The 17,333-nt window shown below is 59.0% G+C and overlaps 2 protein-coding genes across 2 annotated transcripts in view; one reads left to right on the forward strand and one right to left on the reverse strand.

Moving 5' to 3' along the window:
- CASKIN2 (CASK interacting protein 2) overlaps window positions 1-12,858 on the reverse strand; it is a 29,906-nt gene extending 17,048 nt beyond the window's left edge. Inside the window, exon 1 of the mRNA XM_057401366.1 lies at window positions 12,154-12,858. Coding sequence (XP_057257349.1) covers window positions 12,154-12,247 — 94 coding nt within the window. The 5' untranslated portion in view covers window positions 12,248-12,858. The remainder of the gene's footprint in view (window positions 1-12,153) is intronic.
- The window catches only part of TEKT3 (tektin 3), a 201,992-nt gene that overhangs the window by 31,583 nt on the left and 153,076 nt on the right, over window positions 1-17,333 (forward strand). The gene's annotated exons all lie outside the window — the stretch shown is intronic.

The raw sequence follows: 17,333 nt of genomic DNA on the forward strand, positions 1-17,333 counted from the left end.
TTCGATGCTTCACAGCACCCCTGTGAATGGGATCCCCACCAACGCTGACAAACAGGTCCTCCACCAAGCCAGGCACTGCGGGGTGGGTCCAACTGGGGCAAAGCCACTGGGTTAACTGGCAGGAAAAGGGAGGCTGCAATCAGGGAGGCAGACTCCCATCAACACAGGGCAAATGGCAGTCACTGGAGAGCATGATGTGCTAGAGAACTCTATCTTTCCCTACTTCAGGATAACTGGCATCTTCACCCCTGAGAAACCTTCCAAACCCAGTGGGACCCGGCCAGAGCCCTGCCTCCTTTGACACTGCACGATGGCTACTGCACCCAAGCCCCGCTCCCAGTTTCGGGAGCCTGGATCCAGCTGGAATAACCCCATCAGGAGCTGAACTCCTGGCAGCTCCGCACAGCATCCCGAGGGCTGGACACAGCATCCCTGCACTGTGAGCATCCCCACTCCAAAACACACACTGCTCGTCTCTCACCTCAACAGCCTCCACCATTAACCCTTGGCTTGAGCCCCAAATGTTAGGGCTTACAGCCATGCAGAGCCCAAGTCGTTCCTGCCACCAAGCTGTCTCTGTTGACAGCATGTCTGAGTCTCCTCTGGCAGCTCTGCCTCCCTCCTCAGCTGGGCCTTCTCCTTCTTAAAGCTTTCCTTACATACCCTGTAATGTGTTCAGATACGATGGATGATGGTGAAGACAAGAGATGGCAAAGGACAGGTGGTATTTGAGAGGTCCAAGGCATCTTCCTCCCTGGGCTAGGGACCCATGACAGGTGAAGGGGACATGGCAGCAGGACCATGGAGTCAACTGGGGGCCTTTTTCCTTCTCTGGGAAAGGCTGGGAGCCTTTTTCCCAGAGAAAATCCAACAATTAGGTTTCTTAAAGAGGCTGGCAGCAGGAAGGGCAGCATCCCTGCACAGCACTGACATGGAGCGCTCAGCCCCAGCCCAGCCGCACCGGGACCCCCAGCCAGACCCCCAGTTTCCCCCCGCTGCTTCCATCCCAAGAAAAGCAGGAAAAAACAGGCAGCTCGTTCAAAGGGAAGGCTCCCAGAACAATGAAAGGAAAACAGAATCGGAAACCCCATCCCCATCCACGCAGCTGGGAAGAAGGTGCAGCTTTTGCCTCTCACCCCCAAGGTTTGACGGCCACATGGAGGAGGCAAATGCTAAGGAGAGGAAACAGCATCATAAGAGTCCTTTGGGGCTGGATTCATCCCTTGAGAATCCAAACACATGCTCCTGCTTTGAGACCCCCAGAAGCTCATGGGGTGATGAACGGTGCTCGCTCCCCTTCTCCCCAGTAATGTGGGGGTTCACACTCCTTTGCGCCCCAGCCCCGCTCCCCTGGCAAGGGGCAGCAGTAACACCCCTTCCCCATGGAAATGCATCCCCCAGCCCCGGCCAGGATGGGAAGAGCTGGGAAAGGCTTCGGGTGTGTGGAGCCGGGCGGCTCCTTCATTGATGCAAAGGCTCCTTTCCCAGCTGGCCGGGGAAACGCGTTACCGGGAGGTGAAGTCACGGTCCCTGCTGGGACCTGGCTATTCCGCTCTCCAGGATATGAACTCAGAGGAGCTGTATTTGCCCAGGGAAGAGGTGGAGCCTTTTCCATTTCCCCCATCCTTCCGAAAGGACAGGACACCTCCCGAGCGGGAAGAGATGGGGCGATAGCGGCGGGGGCCAGTGGCCAAGTGTGAGCTCTGCCTGCGCCCACAGTGCATCACTGGGTACACCCTGGGGCCAGAGCCACCCATGGGCTGCAGGACACGGTGACCAGCAGAGCAGTTTGTCCAGCATTAACACACCTCAGTTCAGGTTCAACTGGTTCCATACTGGTCCCAACTTGGAGCCAGGAAAGGGGCTGCAGGGCTCCAGTGCTCCCCAGGTACCCAGGCAAAAGGGTTCTGCACCTACAGATGCCCTCTGCATCCTCGCTGATGTGATGCCAAGCCAACAGTGCATTAATATAATCCTTGGAGGATGCGCAACAGAGGGATGAGGGCAGAAATAACACAAAAGGGACTTAGAGAGATTAGGAGAACAAACCCAGGCAGATCCAACCTGGGAAAACTGCAGACTGCAGCATCTGGGGAAAAATAATCCAACCGGCACACGGTCAATGGGAGGAAGAAAGAGGGGAAGCAGGATGCAGGGGGACGGTGAGAGCAGCGTGAGTGTGGGCACAGAGCGAGCTGCCAGCCAGGAAAACAGCCCTGTCCAAGGGGGGATGCTGCTTCCTGGGGTACCATCTCCCATCGCATCCCCAGGGGTATGGACACGATATGGGCTCACAGGGGCCAGGAGAGGCAGCAGGAGCCAGCAGTTAAGGGCTTGCCTTGCACGGGAAGATTAGGGCAGGTCAGTGAGTCTGGATTTGCTGAGCAACAGTTAATTAGGAAGGGCGGGCAGGGACGCAGCAACCCACCTACACCTGCAGGGTTGGACGCTCAGGAGCAGCACGTAGCTATTTATTTGATGGTTCTAAGGAGGCCCAGATAAAAACTAGAGCAGCCAGAAGCAGCCACCAAAACCCTGCGAGCCCAAGGGAGTGAAAAGAGCATCCAGCCCTCAGCTGTAGTTTGGGTGGCAGCAGCAAACCATGCAGCTCCCAGGGGCAAGTGATGCTGGAGAACAGGGCTGCTGCAAACCTATGGTGCTCTGTCCTCATCAGCCCCAGCCTGGCACAGGGCACCCAGGAGCTGCTCCAGCCGGTATGGCCGGTGCTCAAAGCACACAGGGATGCGGCGGCGGCTGGAAATCCTGCACCATCCTCCCCGTTTGGCCCCGGGGAAGCTGCTGCCGTGTACCTGGAGCTGCCGGGGCGGACGGAGCGGCTGTCCCCACCCTGGCTGCTCTAATCTGGGCACGGCACACACAGGATGGGAGGGGAGGCAGCGCGAGGTCACCCAGCAGGTCCATGGTTCAAGTGCTGTCGCTCCTTCCTGAGCAGCCGGGAACTGACCCTTCCTAAAGCCCCCCCCCATCACCAGCCCATGGGCAATGAGCAGCCGAGGGCGAGCCTCAGACCTGCTGCTGGGGGTTAACAATACCTTGCAGATGCCTTTCCTCCACTGTGACCCCGCAGCCGGTGCTGCTGCCAGCACAGGGACAGGCCAGTGGGGTCCCCTGGGACACACACACAGCCCGACCTGTGCAGGGACGGGGCAGACACTGCCTGGGGACTCGGTTTTCCTCCCTAGGACCCAAGGATTTCTGCTCCTGGGCGGGTGCTGCTGCTACACTCTATTGCTAAACCGAAGCGAGAGGCTCTTTGCTTCCTACAGCTTCCAGCAAATGATGCATGGGCTATCCAGCTCCATCTGAACTCATCCCAGCTGCTTGAGCAAACTGGTTCCTTCCCACCAGGACAGAAACAAAACGTGGCCTCTGGTTCCTGCTGGTCCCCAGGGATGTTGGATGGGCGACTGCTCCACAGATGCTGTGGCACTGCAGCCATTCATAGCACCTGCATTGGGAAAGATCAAGAGGATCTCGCCCAGCAAGGGCTGCTCGGTGCTCCCAAGCTACAAGGGATGAGAAGGATCCCTCTCCATATCTCTTGGTGATGGCAAGGGTGCAGAGCACATCCATCTATCCTTGCTGCTCCCATCCCCTGCACAAGGTTGCCTACCAAAGCAATTGGGAAGTGCGTGGCTGCTCCACGCTGCTGTCAATGGGAAGGGGAGAGGGATGAGTCCATCCCAAACAGACATGGGCCAAGCTCCCTTCAGCCTGAGCAAGACAAACCAGTGTCCGGTCTCAGCTCTATCACACCTTGCACCACCATGCGTGGCCCCATGTGGAAGCAGCAATCTCTTACATGCACTTAACGGTGATGCCGCATGTCCTGGGAGCAGCATCTCCCCATCCCCATGGCAGAAAGAGGACCCCACACCAGGACCCTGTGCCCATCCTGTTGTCCCTGTGGGGGCCTCAGTGGCTGCTGAGCTATTCCTGGCACCGCGTTCCTGCCCCCGTCCCCTTGTCCCAGCTGCTCCGGGGCCGGCACTGGGTTCCTCCCATCACCCAGCCCGGATGCCGGAGCCCGCCAGCAGCTGCTTGGGGACCAGCTGGGGACAAGGACAACACAGAGCAGCCCCGTCCCCACCACGTACCATGGGAGGGACAAGGGCTGATTTGCAGCAAGGTCAATCAGAATACAACCGGGGGTTGGATCTGACGACCCCCAGGCCATGGGCTTCCCATGCAGGGTCAGAAAAGGTGGTTTGGGGCAGCACCAACACCGCTGAATCCCGAAGGAACAGACCCACCTTAGCACTGGGGCTGAACTGAGTCAGGGGCTGCACCCCTGGCCCCCCATCAAACCAAGGTCATACCCAGCCTCCCGCAGGGACCCCTCCACCAGGTTATCCCCCTCCCTCCACCCCATCCCCTGCCTCGGCGCTCCCCACATCCCAGCCCGGCCGCGGGCGGTGGGATGCAAGCCAAGGCCTGCCCGCTCCCTGGACCCCTGCCGGGAACCTGATCTGTTTACGCCTCTCCAGCACCACGGGTGCGTGTCAGGAACGGCCCCGGCAAGCCCGGCTTGGAGGCGGAGGCAGGACGTGGGAGCTGAGCATGGAAACCCCCCCCAACGCCCCTCAGCATCCCGGGGTGCTGGTGAGGATGAGGGGGTGCACAGGGGGAAGAAGGGTGCCCCCCACCTCCCTTGGCTCCTTATCATAGGCAAAGGCACCCTTCTTGCACCGTGCCACCCCAGTGCCCTCCACCCCAGCCAGGGAATCATGGTGGGATGCTCCATCCCCAAACCTTGCCAGCAAACGGCTTTCCAAGCTGTGCCAGCGCTGCTGGGAAAGCCCTAGGAGAGCAAAGCAGCCCTTCCTGGCCAACGAGGCGCTGGATTTGCAAGCACATGGCTGGACACACGCTGGGGCTGATGGGCACGTGCTGATCCCCATCCCAGCACCTGGGTTGATCCCGGATGGGGCACCCACCTGCACTGCTCCTCGGAGATGTTTATCCAGGTATTTGGAGCAGGATGCATGGGACAGAGCAGAGCCATCACTCTGGGGGCTCAGGTCAGGACCCCACCGTGTCTCCACACCAGGTTTGGGGTGGAAGTAACAGAGAAGCAGCTCCAGGATGTCCATATGCAGCCCAGCACATGCTGCTATATATAACCAGTGGGACAGATGCTCTAACACAGGGGGCTGCCTGTGCCCAGCACCACCAAGGAGGACGCAGATCAGGATCAGAGGGAGCTCTTCTGTCTGTGCAGCACCCTCTTCCCATGCAAGGAGGAGTGTTTCCCTTCTTTCTGACCCAGGATTAGGGGATGTTCATTCAGGGAAGCCAGGAGGGCTCCTGCAACCTGCATCAGCCCAACAAAACCAAACCTGAAGTGTTTCAGGCTGACCAGAGCATCCCGGGCTGCAGCCCAATACAACCCCCACTGCCATGGCTGTGCTGGCCCCCATGCAGCTGGCTGGGCTCACCATGCACCCACATACCCCATGTAGTCAACGATGAGCCACTGGGGAGGATCTGAGCCCTTTCAGAGCCTGTTGAGACAAGTGGTGAGGCTGGCGAGGTCCCCGAGAGGCCACCACGCTGTGAGCTGGGTGCCCTGCCCGGGGGAAAGGACACCAATGGATGGGGAAGTTCCATGCGGCTCCCAATCCACCGCCTCCCTACTGCTGTTCGCACCCAATTTGTCTCCAGCTGGAAAACCCCCTTCAGGCTCACCCGCACCCATCCTGGCACAGAAACAAGACGATGCCTCAAAGATGGGCTGCTCGAGGTGGGGGAGTGGGGGCTGAGCACCAGCCAGACCCTGGCACCGATGATGCGACGGAGCAAGAGTGAAGCTGATGGCAGAGCCCGAGCCAGCCCTGCCATTGGGGTACCTCCGTGCTGGGCTCCCCAGCTCCTTCCCAAGCAGACATCCTTATACAACGTGCCTGCCCGCGGCCGTGTTACGAAATCCCGGGAGTTTTCACCCCTCACGGCACAGCCGCCCACCGGGGTCACTGATCCAGGCTCTGGCTCCTGGGATAGCATCCATGGGATGCCGGGATGAGGGTCCGGGCTCGGCGGCAGCGCCAGGGGCTGCGTGCTCTGTGCACAGCCTTGGCTGGGTCCCATGCGGGGAGCGGCGCTGGCACGGCTTGGCGGAAGCACAGCCGGACGTGTTGCGCCAGGCCTGGGATGCTGCAGGAGCCGCATACCTGCTGCACACACAGGTTCTCCCTGCTTCCTTATCTCCCCGTGCTCAGTCCCAGCTCCAGCCTTTCTCCCTGGGGTTGCACACATACCCCAGGCCCAGGCTGCCGCAGCCCCGGGGCATCCCATAGGAGCAAGGGATGGGTGAAGGTGTCCAACCCCTCCCTGATCATCCCGGCAGAGCCATTTCCAAGCAGTTTGGGCATCTCCAGACAGGTCTGTGACTCACCAGGACACCTCGGCACTGCCCGGGTGATGTTGCAGCCTCAAGGTTCAAGCAGGTCTCACCCTCTCCATCCTAGGTATGGCGAAGCCAAGAATGGGATTTGGGATGCATGGGATGATTTGGGACGGACGGGATGAGCTGGAATACTCGCAGCTTCTCCCCTCCCCCTCTTTGCTTGCTAGAACAGCCAAAAAAAAGGTGGTTTATTGTTATTTAGTTTCTGCCCCTTTCATACTCCTTTGCTGGAGTTTTTGCCAGCGGCGGCCCCGGCTCTGGCGGGGATCCAGGCCAGAGAGGAGCTTTTAAAAACAAAACAGGGCGCGTGCATGCACACACACACGCACGGCATCCAGCCCCTCTTTTAACTCTTGATGGGGTGACGCTGTGTGGGAGCGCGCTCCCGACCGGCTGGAAACCATCTTCCACACAAGGGATGCTGTAAATCACTGCTGGGATCTGATGATTCACTCTCCCCTTCCCCAAAACACCTTCTTGCAGCATCCCCTGACGGAGAGGTGTCCGGAGTGATGCCGGCATGGACCACAGGGACAATGCTGCATCCCCTTTCTAGGTTGCAGCCAAGATACTCCGACCCAGCAGCCCTGAGGAGGAAGAGCACGATGATGTTTTCACCTAAAAGCAGCTCTGCTCCCACACGGTATAAAGTGGGAGTGCCAACGGCCCGCACACAGTGCCATCAAACCCATGGGGCCTTGCTGGATGGGTTACTGCCATCCAGAAAGTCTTTATGCACCAGGTCCAGCCCCACAATCCCAGCCCAAGGACAGGATGCCCGTGCCGGTTGTGTCCTTGCTTCATCACATCCTGCCCTGCCTGGGTGCAGCCCTGGGGAGCACCGTCCCCATTACAGTGCCCATGTGCTGCTGGCAGCCTGGCACACAGTGTTCCATGGCTCAGGTCTGCCCTCCCTGTCTGCCTTTGAGCTGTTGTCATCCAAATTGTCCCGTGTTTCTGGGTCAGGCAGCCAAAACGGCCTCTGAGGCCCTTGGGAAGAGCCCCCTCATCTGGGATGAGTCACTGGGAAGTGCCAAAGGATGGAAATCCCCCTCCTGTCCCAAACCTCAGCCTCCTGCCTGTGACACTGGGTTTGGCCACCAGCCCAGCTCCATCCATGGCCCTGAGAGACTGGCAAGTCCCTGGGATACCCCCAGTGCTGCCCAGCCACCCCCAAGTGAAGACAGCACGGCCTGAAGCAGCCTTGAAACACCCCACACTCATCCCCTTCCCTAGAACTAGCCCTTTTTCCCACCCCACTCTTTTACCCAGGCAGGGAAAAGGCAGCTGCAGGTAGCCCAGGCTGACAGCAAGAAGCCACGGGCTGCCCTGCCAATGGCTCTTCAAAGGCTGGGACCGAAATACAGACCTGGGACAGGGTGAGCTGTGAACACAGGGAGATGGGGTGCAGAGGGGCACGGGGCTGGGTGCCTCACGGATGCAATGCCAGGCACTCCTCCATCTCCCTGTGCCACGTTGTCTGCTCCTGCCTTATCTCCCGCGCTTTCCCTGGCTCCGGGCACACCGGCAGCAGCCGGGCCCCCTTCCAAACACAACACCCGTTAAGAAACCAGCTTTGAAAAGCAATCACTGCCTTCACTGCCTATGCGGGGCTTTCCTTTCCTGGGGAAGAGAGCTGCAAAACAAGGGGCAAAACCCGACCCCATGCGCTCCAACAACCGGGATGTAGATGGGAAAACGCACCAGGCTATTAGAGACTGGGCTGGGGGGGGGTTGGAGAAAGGAAGGACCCCCCCGTGCAGCGCTGCAGCCTCAAGCTCGCCTTTGAAGCCTCTTTTCTCCCCCCGTCCCCATCACCGCGGGCTGGCTCCGGAGCAGGTCTGGGCACGCTGCGGGCGGAGGGGTCCCGGTGGCGGGGCCGCGCTGCCTTGGGCACGCCTCGCCCCGCTCCGCTGCCGCGGCGGCAGAGGGAGTTCTGCCCGTTCCGGAGCTGCTCCTCGGCGTCCCTCCGCAGGCGCGCCCGTGGCGGCCCTCGCACGGCAGCGGAGCCGGTCCAGCCCGTCAGGCAGAGCAAGGGAGGGCCCCTGGAGCGCGTCCTCAGACTTGGGCTTCAAGGAGATACGGCCGGGGACGCGCTCGGCATCAGGGGCAGAGCCTGGTCCTGCAGTGCCCAGGGCACGGCTGGAGCAGCAGGCAGGGTGCCCACACACCACCAGCAGGGAAAGCCATCGGGTGTTAACAGAGCCCGAAACCACGAGGATCCTGCCCGAGGCTTTTGCTCGCAGCCAAACTATGCAGAGTAAAAGGAGCACCTCAGGCTTGGGACAAACCTCACTCAGGAGCAGCAGCAAGGAGGACAGTCCTCCCCAGTGACAGGGGATGGGCAAGGCCAAAGAAGTGATAGATGCTCCATCCCTGGCAGTGTTCAAGGCCAAGCTGGACAGAGCCTTGGGTGCCCTGGTTTAGTGCGAGGAGTCCCTGCCCATGGCAGGGGTTGGAACTGGATGATCTTAAGGTCCTTTCCTTAAGGAACCCTAACTATTCTATGATTCTATGCTGGTCTTGCACGTTGGCACAAAACCATATCTAACTTCATTGCAAAATAACCCCCAAACTGCAAAAAGGAGCAACTTCTTCCCCAAATAGAGGCTGCTGCTGCTCAGAGAAGGAAAAACCCCATCAGGACACAAAGGGTGTTTCTACAGAAGACAGGGACACAGAATGCCAGTGGCAAAGGCTAACAAATCACAGGAGAGATATTAAACCTCATGCTTCAGGGCTTAAGCTGATACAGCTACTAGGGATTAGGAGGAAATTTAAGGGGGGGACCGAGTTATCCCACATCTGCCTGCTGCAGTCCCACTGCACATGGAGCAGCAGCATCCCTCTCCTACCCAGCCAGACAGGGGATAGCATTGCAGAGCCAGCACTGCTCTTGGGAAAACCCTGGAGTGCCCTGTGCTGCCCAGATGCAGCAATGAGAGGCACTAACCCATGCGTAGGGATAAAACCAAACACTAGTGAAGGTTGCAGGGTGTCTTAACACCTTGCTGGGTCACAGCCAAGTCCCAGGCACCCACTCCTGTCCTTCATATATCCAAGGCCTGGAAAGCCCCATCAGAGCTAACGGAACGGGGCAAGTGGCTGGCCTAAGGTGGCCGAACCTCCTCAGGCAGCAGCTGAGGCCTGGCAGGGCCTCACTCCCTGTCCTTGAGAGTTTCACACCAGTTTGCTCAGCTGCTGCCCTTTCTCTGCACTTTGCGCACGTTTAAACAAAACCCTTCACCACTCCCTCCAGGAAGGCAAACAGCGAGTCCAGCTCTCAGTGCCTTCCTCGGGTCCTCCAGCTCCTGCCTATCACAGGAGCATCACACTCTGCTCCAGCATCCCCTCATCCCCTGCCCCTTAGCTGTGCACATCCAGGGATGCGGACACTCAGACCTTGCTGAGCACCGTCCCGCTCCAGGAGCCATCATCCCTTCCTAGGGATGAGAGCTCAGTCTTGGGGGGGGCGGGTGTCTTTCCTTTCACATCCCCTGGGAGCCCCAGCCCCACGGTGCAGCAGCAGCAGCCCTGGCCCAGCCAACGGGTGCATTGTTGGTGAGTGCAGCCAGCCCAGGCTGTGATTGATGGCCAGGGAGAAAGGCCAAAGCCGTGACGGGTCGGTTAACAATTTCAATTAAACTCTCCAGCACTCCGAGGCGGAGGGGTGGGGAAGAGAGAAGGAAACGAACAAGCAGAACATTGCTGTTGCTGCTCCCACAGCAAAGGGTGGCAGGAGCAGCCCAGCTCTCCTGGAGGAGACCCCCTTGGTGGCTGCAGAAGGACCACAGCATCCTCTGGACATGCCCTCCCTGCAGGCAGGATATCTGCCTTGCTCCTGCCCCCAAAACCTTCTCCCCACCTTGTAATAATAGGTGCTGTGACCCACTTGCACGGGGAGGAGGGCTCTGCGTGGTGAATGTTAAACAACACGTCCCTGAAATTCCCGCTGCCGGGACTGGCGCTCGGTTTCTGCTTACGCGCCCTGACTTTTTTAGGCACAGGAAGCCCCAGAGGGCTGATCACAGCACCCGAGCTCCCAATGCACTGAGACAGCAGAAGGACTCTTAGAGGGATTTGAAACAAAGATAAAATCCAGCATCTCGGCCTCTCATATGGACAAGGCGCTTTAATGAACGGCAAATGCTCGGCTCACATGAAAGAGGAAACTGGAAGGGATGGGGAGCAGCGATACCCCCCATGCTGGGGATGAGCCCCTGGAAGCGGGCAAGTCCCCCACAACAGGTCCAGCACGGAGCCCTATCAAGCAGTGTCCTCACAGGGGTCTGGGCTTGTTGCATCCCCCTCCTTATGAAGGGATAGAGTGAAAATAGGCAGAGGGAGGTGCTGACGCCACTGCAGCGGGGGAGTGAAGCACACGTTCACGTGGGTGCCCCAAGGCTGCAGGGAGGGGAAGGCGCCAGGGAGAAAACACACAGACAGGGTTTGACTGGGAGGGAGTTCCTGGAGGGGACTGAAGGAAACCAGTATAACTTCACCCCTCTGGGTGTGCAGGATTGCCACGGGCACCCCAGCCCGCTGGCCATGGGACAGCAGCTTGGGGCTGCATCAGCTGGTGGGATGCTCAGAGCCTGACGTTATTTATTGCCTTAGGGATGTCTTTCAACCCAGTGGCACAGGGAAACCTCTCCCTCCAGCTCAGGGACCCCTGAGCAAGCAGAGACAATGGCACCCCATCCCTTTCCCTGGGGAGAGGGCATCAGGCACCCCTGCTGTGGGAGGAGGTGGCCCTCAGGCCCCCTGCAACCCTGGCAGTTGGGATGTGCAAAGTTCTGGCCCGAATCAAAGCTTTCCAGTGCTGTCCCAGAGGACTTGATCCCTTCTCACATTCATAATCCTCAGCATAACTCATGTTTCTCAGCACCAGCCTCTCCACCCTGAGCCACTCCTAAGAAGCCTTAAGGCTTCCTCTCCTGGACGTGTTCCCCCTTTCCCTCCCCAAGGACAGCTCTCCACAAGACCCCCCATGACAAGCATCCCTGGCCAGAGGTCTCACATCCCCAGCCCAGGCAGGCACCACGCACCTTCCCCTGGCCACACACCACCCGAGAGCTCTGTTATTTACTTTTCCCAGCTTCCTCCTCTTAGCAGGTCATGAGAAACAGCCGGGAGCTCAGCTCCGTGCAAGGACACCGTGGCCATGATCTTCTCCTCCACCTTTCCACCCTCCCCACGTCCTCCAGACACTGCGTGGCGCCTGCAGGACCCCGGTGTCCTCGGGGACCCCCACGAGCCCAGTGTTGGCTCCGAGCTGCGCTTGCCGCTGACCTTTCCGAGAACACACGCAAGGAAAGAGCCCTGCTGAAGGGTTAAACATTACCCGGCTGAAATTCAAGGCTTGACGATTGGTTCCAGTCCACTGGCTGGGATGATAATTTTTCACAAGGTAAATACAGGCAGTCGCTACAGACCCTTTGTAGCAGGGTTTCCCCTAAGTGGCTTCACTTCCCGTCGCCACCACCGTTCCCCTTTGCCCATCCCTGCTCAGTGGGCCACACTTGGAGCTCCGAGGGGGAACCCCAGCGCTGCCAGGACAATCCCTTACAGCCTGCTCATTCATCTGCATGGGCTGCAGGGTTCAGACCCAGCACTAGAACCCAGCCTGGACAGCACAGAGCCCACTGCTAGCACTCACACCCTGGTACCGACTGCAGCGCCCGGCCAGACAGAGGGATCCCACAGCTCTGCACCCCAGTACTCACTGCTCTTCGACGCCTTGATCTTGGCCACCAGTTTCTGCACACCAGGAATGTCCCCGTTCTTCACGGCCTGGATCAGCTCCTGCTCTCGCCCCATCGCAGACAAGTGGGAGTGGTGGTGGTGCGGAAGGCAGACACCCTCTGATCCTGGCAGTTTATAAAGCCATGGGAATAAGCCCCTAACTCCTCAAAGCACACTTTGATGGAAGATGAAATCCAGAAGAAAGATGCTTTACAATCCCATGGGACATAAAAACCAGAAGGAAGAAGTCTTTCTGTTAAGGGCAGCAGCCCTTTTCCGTGTCGGGAGGAGCAGGACCCGGATGGGGTTTGCTTGGAGAACATGCGATCAATTAAAACAAGAGATAGTTCAGTGCTCAGGGATGGGCTCCATGGGACAAAGCCAGGCTGCTCAGCGCAGCATGGCCAGTGCAGTCAGCATCAGGATCCCTTTGGCCTCTCGCAGTGCTCCCGGAGCTGGAGGTGTCGTGCTTTGCTCCCCTCGCCAGGCTCTGCTGCGCTGATGAGTCCCTAATTCTTCCCAAAGGGATTACGGGCTCGTTGCCATCTGGAAGTTATAGATCCTCCCTCTCTGCTGCTCATTAGCCCCTTCGTTTTGGCATTCCTCTTGGCGTCGGCGCTGCAGCCACGCTGGGGAGTCCCATGCACGGCCGAGCCCCGGCGCGGCAGCCCCAGGACCTGCGGAGGGGAAGAGCAGAGTCAGCCCTCAAAGGACGTTTACCTCTTGGCTCTGTCGCGACAGCCTTTGTATCCACACCGAAGAACGAATGCTTTGACTATATTTAGTGCTGGCTGGACTTGGCTCATCCCTGTTAGAGAGGGAAGAACCTGCGAGGAGAGCTCCTGAGGGTGCTGCTGGGGGCACAGCTCCTTCCCCATCCCCTGGGGTGGCATTAGACATCCCCTCCCTAAGGGCAGCACATAGGCCTTGGGGCACCATGGCATCTCCTCCTCTCCTTTCCCAGTGGCAGCACCCAAGGGATGGAGCTGGGGAGGTTCAGACAAAGTCCCCTGCAGCCCATGGGAGCAGGTCAGCCAGCCTGGCACTGTTCTCATCCCATGCACGGATAAATCCTCACCCTCTGAATTAGCCATGAAGCTCAGTGCTCTGGGCCCCAGCACACTCCTTAACCAGTCCCTGAGCTCTCTCTGGCCCATGTGAGGAGCTGGGGGTAATTCAGCAACACAACCACGCTCAGGTGAACAGGATCAAGCCCACATCCCAGTGAACTGGAGTACCAGAGAGGGCACAGAAGCAGTTCACACCTCTCGGTGCCCTCCTGCTGCACTCGGGCTGCCCAGACTGGATGGTGAGAAAACCCCTCCTGGTTGAGGGCCATGGATCTGGCAGGCTGCTCCAGCACCCGGGAAGAGCGTGCGTGCAGGAGGGCAGGGAGCACTCGCTGTGCCAGCCGCAAGGCTGGTGCCAGATCACCCTGCAATCCCCCTGCGTCGATCCGCACCAGATCAGAACCGGCTCTGGCATCCCCAGCCATGGCTCCAGAATGCTGAACCCCTTCCCAGAGCGCTCCACCTCAGCCGTTTATATAATAGCGGGTGTCGCTTCTCCGAGCAATCCAGGTCACTGTTTTGAGGATGGAAACCACAGGGGAGAGAAGGGAATGGTGGGAACAGAGCTCCTGCCTGGGTCGGGAGAGGCAAAACCAGAAGGGGTGTCCCACGGCACAGCGCTGCTCAGCCCACCCACGGTAAAGCTGAAAGCTGCCCATGAGCACAGACCCCCCACAGGCTCCCCGTGCTCCAGCCTCCCCCCCGGGGTGCAGCAGTATTCAGTGCAGGGAGAGGGGAGATCCTCCAGTGCTGGCTTAGCCTCTGGGACAAGGGGTGCTGAGGCTCCCACATCAAACTGGGGGGTTCCCCCCCATCACTGCTCCCCTCAATGAGCACCTTGGCACTGGGGCTGTTTGGGGCACTGAGGCCAGCGCTGAGGTCAGTTGTCACCTCCTCACATCCTGGGGCACCCACACCAGCTTATCTACATTACAACGAAGTTTCAAGCACTTGACTCGGACCAAACCTCTTCCAGCAAACAAATCCCCTCCCGAAACCTCCTGCTCTGCTTCTCACCGTCCTCCAAACTACTCCATTTAACCCTGTGCACTGCAGCCAACTCTGTGCTGCTCTTCAAAAGCACTCGCAGAAAGCGTGTGCGAAGGCACTGAGCCCATTCACTCCTTTATTAAACAAGCCTGCACGGCCTCACTTAAGAGAACAGCCCCGTGCTGGTGCCTACCTCCCCCGGAGCACACGAGGCTCAGCGGGTACCGAGAGCTCCGAATACCGACCTCCATCTCTTCAGCCTCTCGAGAGAGGAGCAGGAGCGAAGGTAAAACGAGAGACAGGCACAAAGCTGGAAAAGCAACAGCAAAACATCCCTCCCACCCGAGCAGAGCTGAGCCTCCAGCCCAGGAATCCACCTGGAGAATCAAAGTATCCCAAACATTCCCGCAGCCAACGGCAGGGCAGGGAAAAAGGAGGGAGAGGAGGAAAAGAAACAACAACAAAAACAAACTAATTACGTAAATGGAGAAGGAAAGATGTAAACGAGCAGCAAGCACCGACTCCGGGTCCCGGAGGGAAAGGGGGGGTTGGAATCTCGTCTCCCCCGGGAGGACCAGGGGAGTCCCGTACCGGCAATGCGGGGGACACCGGCCGCATCCCCCCGCACCGGGACCCCCGAGGACCGGCCTGGGCCGACCCCTGCTTTAGGGGGGGAATCTGGGGGGGGGATTTTCGCCCCCCCACCGAACCGAGTCGCTCCACAGCTCCTGCGAGGGGCCCGAGCCGAGCGGGCTCCGCAGCCACGGCCGCACTCACCTGGTGCCGCTCCCAGCCCCGCCGCACCGGAGCGAACCGAGCCGAGCCGAGCCGAGCCGAGCCAAACCGCACCGCGCGGGACGGCTCCGCACCGAGCCGCGCAGAACTGAACCCGAGCCGAGCGCAGCACGAACTTGCCGAGCCGTGCGGGGCCGGACCGGGACCGGGACCGGGACCGGAGCGAGCGGCGCGGTCCCGGCTGCCCGGCTCGCAGCGCGGCGCTCGGCAAAGTCCCGCTCGGGCTGGCCCCGTCCCGGCAGGAAATCCCTCCCCGGCCCGGCCTGATTGGAAAAGCCCGGCGGGTTGTGCGGGCTGGGCAGGGCCGGGGCTGCTGTCACTCACCGTGATGCGCCGGCTGAGTGGGGCAGGGCCGCCGCACCGGCACCGCTCCCGACCCGCCGCTGGAGTGCCCCGGGGCTCCCGGGCAAGCGGCTCGCTCTGAATGGGCCCGGCTTGGAGGCACGACGCGGACCGGGACCGGCTCCCGGGGGTCGTTCCCCATCCTCGACCCGGAGCTCCAGGACCGGCCCTGGGGGGCGATCCCCCGCCTTCAGCCCCAGTCCAACCCAGTCAACGCTTTGCCCCCTCCGTTACCAACCACATCGGCCCAGAGCTGCTGATGGTACCCACGGGACCAGCATCCACCTATTCCCAGCTGCCCAAACCCCAAGTTAGTCCTACTCTCACAAAGCACTAAAACCACCCAAGCCCACCCTTTTCTGCCAGTCCACAATGGAAACACCCGAGCTGAGGGCTCCCCTGAGCAGTTCTCTTAAAACAAGAGATTGCCTAATAAAGCTGGACAGCTTTTGCTGTACGATACCACTGGATTATCATCAACTAATCAGATTAAAAACACACGGAGGCTTTGATTTTATTCACTAAGTGCCCAGCCCACAGCTCCCTGGGGGAGATGCACAGATCCCCTACCTCTTTGAACCAGGCCCGGAGACATTGCCCCAGATGATAGTTTCAGGAGCAACCCCAATAAGGGGGATTCTCAGCAAGGAGGAGGAACTGACGTTCCCAGACACACCCTGTCTTTTCAGTTCGGGGAATAAAGAGATTATTATGCACATCTAATTATAAATGTCAACATTTCACAGCTGCGATGTTGAAGCATGAAGCTCTAAGTAGCCCTGCTAGGAAGGGCTGTGAAGTGAAAGATCTTGTTATTCCTCCTGTGAGTTTTGCCAGAGCTTGTAAAGCGCAGTGGCATTTATAATAATCCCCCGAATTTATGTAGCACCTTTTGTCCTTTTAAGGATCTTAATTAAGCATTAAGCTTTGCAGCTCCCTGAGCACAGACTAAACCCACTTTGCAAAAGAGGAGTCTGAGCCCTTCTTTCTATGTGTGTCCTGCTTCAAGCAGGAGCAGGACTTTTCCTCCCCAGCGACCTCCGGCAGCACGCTGTTACACTGCAGCAAGCGGGTCCCGCATCGATACTCCCACCCAAAGGTTGTGCTGCTTCAGTTACACTAAATCTGGCTATTTAAGCTTTAATCTCTGCTGCCACACAAGCCCTTTGAACTGAGGGTGCCACTGGAGGGTATACCCCAATTTACTAGAAATCCACAGTTTTTAGCCCAGCCTTTGACCATTAAACCACAAATCAGTGCTCCTGACTGCACAGCAAAGCCCAATGCCTTCCCTTTCCAGCCCTACCCACAGGCAGGCATCAGAGCAGGGACGAGACCCCATTTCCTATCACACACCTTACAGGTTTCCATCGGTCTCTGATGTGAGATGACCCCAGCACAAAGACCCACCAGCGGCTCCAGCCATGTCCACCTTGCAGAGCCAACAGACCCACTGTGACACCTATTCCCCTGTGCCCACAGGGCAGGTGCTGAGAACATCTGAGAGCATCAATTGAAATTCCACTGCAGAGAAACCCTTTCAACATTCTGCTGTCCCTGTACTGGGGTGAGGTGTTTGCAGTCTAGGGGGATTTCGGGATGCTAGCACCCTTGGGTGGCCAGCCCTGTCCTCGACCTCTACATTGAGGTGTCCAAAGCAGCACCAATTCCTGTTCCCCACGTTGGCCCGGCGGGGCCCCTGATCCTGCTCCCAGCTCTTCAGGTCGATGTTGCCACCTAGAGGCCCCAGCTACAACGATCGTCTCCTTGCAAAGCCCTGGGAAGTTTCGTTGGGGTTTGTGTCTTTAATTCAGTGCAACATTTCAAAGCAGGGTTTTTGGCTCAGGGGCTGAGCAGGAGGAGCAGATGAGTTGTTCCTACAAGTGATGTGGGTTTGACTCAAAAATCACTGCCAGCTCTCCCCAGCCCTTGTTGCATGGCTGCTTGATGACTGCACCTCATCC

This window comes from Pezoporus wallicus, unplaced genomic scaffold, assembly GCF_028554395.1.
Source record: "Pezoporus wallicus isolate ANWC-B61680 ecotype Strahan unplaced genomic scaffold, APGP_CSIRO_Pwel_v1 contig_8702, whole genome shotgun sequence".
NCBI classification, from domain to species: Eukaryota; Metazoa; Chordata; class Aves; order Psittaciformes; family Psittacidae; genus Pezoporus; species Pezoporus wallicus.